This window comes from Seriola lalandi, unplaced genomic scaffold, assembly GCF_002814215.2.
Source record: "Seriola lalandi dorsalis isolate HSWRI2012SDOR001 ecotype SW California unplaced genomic scaffold, Sedor1 jcf7180002051654, whole genome shotgun sequence".
NCBI classification, from domain to species: Eukaryota; Metazoa; Chordata; class Actinopteri; order Carangiformes; family Carangidae; genus Seriola; species Seriola lalandi.
Window position 1 is genome coordinate 7,964 of NW_019522207.1, and position 6,309 is coordinate 14,272.

General features: G+C 38.6%; 1 protein-coding gene and 1 long non-coding RNA gene across 2 annotated transcripts; one reads left to right on the forward strand and one right to left on the reverse strand.

The window, feature by feature from the left end:
- Positions 1–71: 71 nt before the first annotated feature.
- LOC111649667 (basement membrane-specific heparan sulfate proteoglycan core protein-like) lies at positions 72–2,986 on the forward strand. The gene is made up of 4 exons (XM_023399390.2): positions 72–373; positions 523–768; positions 1,546–1,674; positions 2,401–2,986. The coding sequence occupies exons 1-4, from the start codon at positions 163–165 to the stop codon at positions 2,460–2,462; spliced, it is 648 nt and encodes a 215-aa protein (XP_023255158.1). The 5' UTR covers positions 72–162; the 3' UTR covers positions 2,463–2,986.
- Positions 2,987–4,438: 1,452 nt separating this feature from the next.
- LOC111649671 (uncharacterized) lies at positions 4,439–6,268 on the reverse strand. The gene is made up of 3 exons (XR_002760321.2): positions 5,845–6,268; positions 5,596–5,692; positions 4,439–5,448 (listed from the first exon to the last, which is right to left on the reverse strand). It is a non-coding gene; the product is annotated as an uncharacterized LOC111649671 (long non-coding RNA).
- Between the last annotated feature and the right edge of the window lie 41 nt (positions 6,269–6,309).

Sequence of the window (6,309 nt, forward strand, 5' to 3'; positions counted from 1 at the left end):
TCTACTATTTGCTGTCTGCTCCTTCCCTTTTGTTGTTTTCCTGATTTCTTCCCTGCACTCCTTCCTTCCTCATCTTCCTCTCTTCTCTGCTTCCCCCTCCCAGCGGCCTGTATTCGGGTCAGCCCTGACAGGTCTCAGTTCTTCAGGTACGACACCATCACCATGAGCTGCGAGGATGTGCTGAACTCCACCGGGTGGAAGGTGAAGAGGAAAACGCTGGAGGGCGGGGTCAGACCCTGCTCCTTAGGTTGGGGCTCCACCTCCTCGGGGTCGACTTGCATCATTGGAAACATCTACCCATCGGACGGCGGGGTGTACTGGTGTGAGTCTGTGGACGGGAAGCAGAGCAACGGTGTCAACATCACCATCACTGGTACGGCACACAACACTGAAAACAAGTGGGGTGTTTGATATTATCCTGCCTGGAGTTGAGCTGAAAGCTGCATTTAATCCACATCAAAATCCACATTTAGGTTTAGGATTATGTTCGAAATTAAGAAGAGTTTCTTTCTTTTTGTAAAGATCGTACTGTGATCCTGGAAAGTCCCGCCCTCCCTGTGTCGGAGGGAGCCGCTGTGACTCTGTACTGCAAAGCTGAGACGCGCTCCCCCGACCACGTGTTTAATTTCTATAAAGATGGCCGCCCCATCGGCAGCAGCTCCACGGGTCAGATGACCATTCACAGTGTTTCCAAATCTGATGAAGGCCTCTACATGTGCAGCGTTTCTGGAGGTGAAGAATCAAGAGCCAGCTGGCTGGCTGTTGAAGGTGAGACGACCAGTCTACAGTTGCTATATAACTGAGAAAATGGCTGACAAATATACTATATGAACTTGTTGGGACACAAAAACCTTTAAACTACCTTAATCACATATCCAGTACACCTCCGCAACACCTGGAAACTGACTTTAAAGTGTGAGATCTTTGACCTCTGATGGCCAAACGTCTCATTTGACTGCAGTGAGGTAGAAGTGTACTCGAGGGGGCGTGTCAGTACAAAGTGACATCACCACTGGATGTGGTGACGGGGGCAACAGACATGAAGCTTTCAACCAGGGGTCACTGCTTTTCAACCTGTTATCAAAGATATCTATGGAGGTTTTTGAGAGCAGCCCCCATTTTCAAAATATTTTCATCCCCAACAGAGAGTCGCTTCCCTAAAGGGTTAAGAACCAACGTTATCCTAAACGGATCTTTATGCACATCGTATATGTTTATTCACTGTCCCTGTTTCTTCATTTTCTTCACTTTGTTTTTATTTTTTTAACGTAAGCTCTGTAAACATGGTTTGCTAGTACTTTGTAATATCTATTTGCAAAACTGTTGTACACATCTTTCATTGTATTCTTTTGTTTTGGTCCACTGTCTGATTGAAAATTGATTTCTCATGAAAAGATGAATCAAGAGACCAAACAATCCCACAAAAAGTTTATACCTATATTGCAAAGTTGAAATACATGTGAAGGAAACTATAAAATTATGAAATGTGAAGTTTCTTTCTTCCTTTTATTGGGACAGTTTTTAAAAATCGTTTTATCTTTACAGCTTCATCCTCATCTCGGACTGCTTCATGTTCAGTTTCTGTCTTGAAAATCATGTTTCACCTGCTGGTGGGAACTCCTTACCTGCTATCCACCATCTTACTGGGACTCATATACAGAGACAGGAGGAGAGGTGGGTAAACTCCTGTGAGACAATCTTTCTTCTACTAGCTAATTCTAGCTAATCATATCAGGCTAAAGCAACAAACCACCTCAGTTAGCAAGCTGCGCTATCGGCTAGCTAAGTTCTTTTATGTTTACCTCTTGTTTAACTTCTGCAACATCTTCCCAACCTTCAACAGTGAGTGTTTGATAATCAACTGTCGCCTGTAGAAAGAAAGTGATATAAAAACACTCAGGTGTCGTCAAAAAATATTCACTGGAATCATCCATTACGCCGATGATTCCAGTGAATATTTTTTGTCACACAATGTGGAAAATAATTAGATTTAAGGCTTTTCTCTTGAATAATATGTGAACCACGTGACTGTATATAAACTTTTACACACATAAACCTACACGTTCAACCTGATTGACTCAACTGGCATCGAACCGGCTCGTCTGAGACACAAAGAAACCCTAAAGTTAAATTGTCACTCTCAAGATTTCATCGGCTTTTGCAACTAATAGGTCGAGATGCCAAAGACATTCTTGACATCTTTCTCTGGCATCTCTGTACCTTTTCTCTGCTGAACTACTACAAATCTGTAAAGTGGAACCATCCTACAATCATGACAAACAGATTGTCCAGGTGGTTTTTCAGCTATTAATCAGACTGTGTTTAAACAGAGTAACTGCTTGCTCTTAAAAGATAGAAGATAGAAATTTAACCACTGATGATGTTTCTTTCTTTGCGCAGCAGCTCAGACGGTTGCAAAGAGAAGAGGCAGCAACGATGTCATCATGGATATAGTCGTGTAGCTCGACAAACCAGTAACAAGCGGCCAAGAAATTCTGCATCGCTTCCGACCCGTCACCACACGAGATTCATTCATTCATTCAAGGTCAGCAGAGATTGTTGTGAAGAGTTTACAAAGACCTCGTAGACGTAATGACCAACAAGGTCCTACCATGCTTATCGTCCTCTTTTCACATGCCTTCCAAAATATATATATATATACATATAACCATTACAAAAATGACTGAGTGTCCTGATCTGACACCTCTACGGTCAAAGTTTAGGCAACTAAAAGCCCATGGTTAAGGTTGGGGAATAAACACTGTAAAAAGTAACCAGATGTAAACGTACATCCACAAGGAGTGGGATTATATAACAATGATGTCATCTAACAAATGATAAATTATGATTAAATTGGTTCTCATGCTTAACAGATTAACGTTAGTTTACACGAAAGGCTACATAAATTGTTAAATTGCAATGGATTACCTTAATCAGTAATAACCTCCCTGATACTTTACTATTTCCACTATTTCCAATGTCAACAATGAACCATTAAACTCAAAAAATAATGCTTTAGTCCTGTCTTTATTACTAACAGTATTCTTGTTTATCTAGGGCAACAAACTGTCTGGGTACTTCTTGGGAAGCTCGAGCGCAGTAGTAACTGACGGTAATAACTCTGTTCAGACCTTTTCCCATCAGGCTGTTGGGGGTGGGACGGTCAGAGGACAAGCTTACGTGGTATTTTAGTAGATGAATCAAACTGAAACTTGGCTGCAGACGAAAACAGATCTTTGAAAAGTGAACGTGATTGTCCCTCCAGTCCACTGTGGAAATAACAGTAGTGGTCTCCAACGTGGACGGAAGATTTCCTTTTTGTTCGTAGGTTTTTTTAATGCCATATTCTTTAAATGTGTTGACGAGACACAAGATGCAAACACAGAGAGAACTAGCTTAGCTTAGCTTAGCTTAGCTGTGTAATTGTTGTGTGAACTGCTGTTGAGTGTGAAAAGGAAGTGGAGGGTCGTTTGTGTGAGGTGTGAAGTTTTTACCTCAAACGTCTTTTGTTTTGTCTTTTTTTTTTGTTTTGTTTTTTCCATTTGACATTTAATCTCTGTCCAGAATTTACTCAAAACTTTACGCAACATCAGAGACACGTCTTTCGCTGGACAATGACGCACTTGTGACACCAATAACTTCTGTAAATGGCAATTTAGCTTTAGTCTTTACTCACATTCTTATAATATAATATAAATGTTACTTTAAATTACAAACAGGAAAAGCTTATTCGTATTTATTTTCACTGATCTACTGAAATGGCCTGATTTTCTGCCTGTGTGGGTCGGTTGTGGTGAGATGGAAAGTATTGAAACTAGATGAGTGTTATTTCTCAGAAGTGCATATATGTAGAGGATGTTGTGCCATTTTAAAGCCCACAAACAGGCCAACAGAAAAAAACCATTATAATAATAAAATATGTCCAGTTTAAACTGAAAAATCTGTGAAATGACTTCAAATTAAAAGAACAAATATAACTCTACTGGACAAAGGTAGAAGCTTGTGCTTTGGCACATTTCATTTGATTAAATAACCTGTATTATGCGGTTTGCAATGCGATTGGAAACTGCTGAGGTTTGGCTGCTGAGTGAAGCTTCTCTTTGTTGTTTTCTGTGGTTAAAACACAATAAATCTGAAGTCTGAGAGTGAACAGCGTCTCGAGCGTCCGTGATACAAACTGTTGTATTGCTACAATACAGAGCTGTGTAAATGGGTCACGACGGTGCAGTGACCACTTCTTGGAACAAGTTAAGAAACAAACCTGAAATGAAGTTAAATGGATCTGTGTTAATTATTTAACTCGGACGGGTATGAGTTTTCAAATTAATCGTTGCTTAAAATACATTTAATGACAACATAAAATATGTATTCATACCGCAAGGAGATAAATGGAAATCACCTGATTCCTGAAGAAAGTAATATGTAAAGTACATTGTGCTGTTTGTAGCAAATAAACTTTAATATGCCAAAGCAGAGGTGCAGACAGGTAACAAGCACAGTCAGTTTAAGTACAATGGTGAAAAACTCCCTGAGGCCAGAGAAAAGCAGTGATTAAGTTTGTTCTTTTAAACAACAGTTGAGTCCCGTCACCTGAAATACCACAGCAACAATGTGGAACGTGCCTGTAGTTTTTCTCCTCTGAATATCTAAAAACTATTGTGTAAACATTCACTTCAATTTAATAAACTTATATAATCATTATAATTTTTTTTTTTTTTTTTTACAAGATAATGACTCAGAATCATAAACATTTAAAAAAAAAAGTGAATAAATTCAAATACTCCACATTCCAGTTATTGTTATTGATTTTCTGCTGTTCAGTATAAATATGGCACCACTCCTTTAACTGAGAAGATATTCAAATACACCAGACATAAATAAACAGGATGGTAAAAGAACAGCAAACCCACAGCTTAAAGGTTCATAGAAATAGTGACATCAGTTTGATGTAATTAATCACATTTAAGACTTCATATTTAAAGTGATCGTTCTGGTTATTAGACATGGGAGGTAGATATCTGTAGTCAGCGTATCACTTGCATTAGATTAAGTTTAAAGAAGCAGCCGGAGCACTGGGGCAGAAGCTGATTGATGAGCTTTTGCACACGGCAATAAAAGCTTATTCATTAATACAAATGAGCACAACTATGCTCACAGCTGTTGCACGTCATAGGTGTGATTGTGCGTAAGTGGTAGTTCATCCGTTCACAAACAAAATATTCAAAAAATGGAAAAATAGTTAAACTGGTATTAGCTTTTTTTGTGGTTATTTTGACTTAAACATGTTTTTTTTTATGCTGACTCATCACTCAGCTTCTGCTCTTGCTGCTTCTCTAAACTGAATCTACGGCAGGTAATAAACTGACTGTAGATATCTACCTCACACAATCAGTGCACACTACATTTATCCTGTAGTCTGGTCAGGTGTTGCCAGTAGACTTCCTTGTTCTGTGAAATCATAAACAATTGTATCAGTTCATTTTATATAATAATATTACTCAGGTGGTAAAATGCTGTATATGAACATATCACACACGTTTTATTATTCAAGTTCAGTTATTCAAACAATATATAATACACAAATAAGTGACTTACGTGACGCGTGTGTGTTAGTGATGAAATCTTACAGCGATTGACACAACAATGATGAAAACAGCAGCAGATGCAGAAACGATCTGAGCACTGTTGTTAACTGAGAGAACGAGAAAAGTAGAGTTAAAAACTCCAACGTCATCTACAAAGAAAATTAAATAAATAAATATTCCACTCTAAAAGGTGAATATGAATAATGACACACGTCTGTGCTAATACTAGTGTCAATGACTATGAGTTTATTCTTTTTACCTTCGCTGTCGTGTCGTTTTTGCTTCTTTTCCTCATCGTCTTCATCTATGACTGCGAACAAAATCACAAGTGTTAAATCAGTCAGAAAGGTTTGATGAAGCTGTGCTCATGTGGTAACTAAAGACTTTCATTGCAGACACCAAATATTTGGTACAAAGCCTACTAGAGAGTATTTTATATCTGTAGTGTTTCTCTATGTCTCTTCATGTTGCTTCGACAGTTTCAGATCAATCAACAGAAAATCAAATGAAACCTGCGACATAACGACACAACAGGACAGTGTTGAGTTTTAGTAGTAATTTAGTCACAGTGCGTTTGGTGACATCCAGCCAGTCTTCATATGAGTGTGATAATTCTTGTCGTGCTACAGAAAAAGCGACATCTGTTGCCGTGCAGGGTTTGCAGTTCATCAAAACAGATTTGTCGTGTCTCTCTCATCGTCCAATTTTATCTACTTAGAATGTA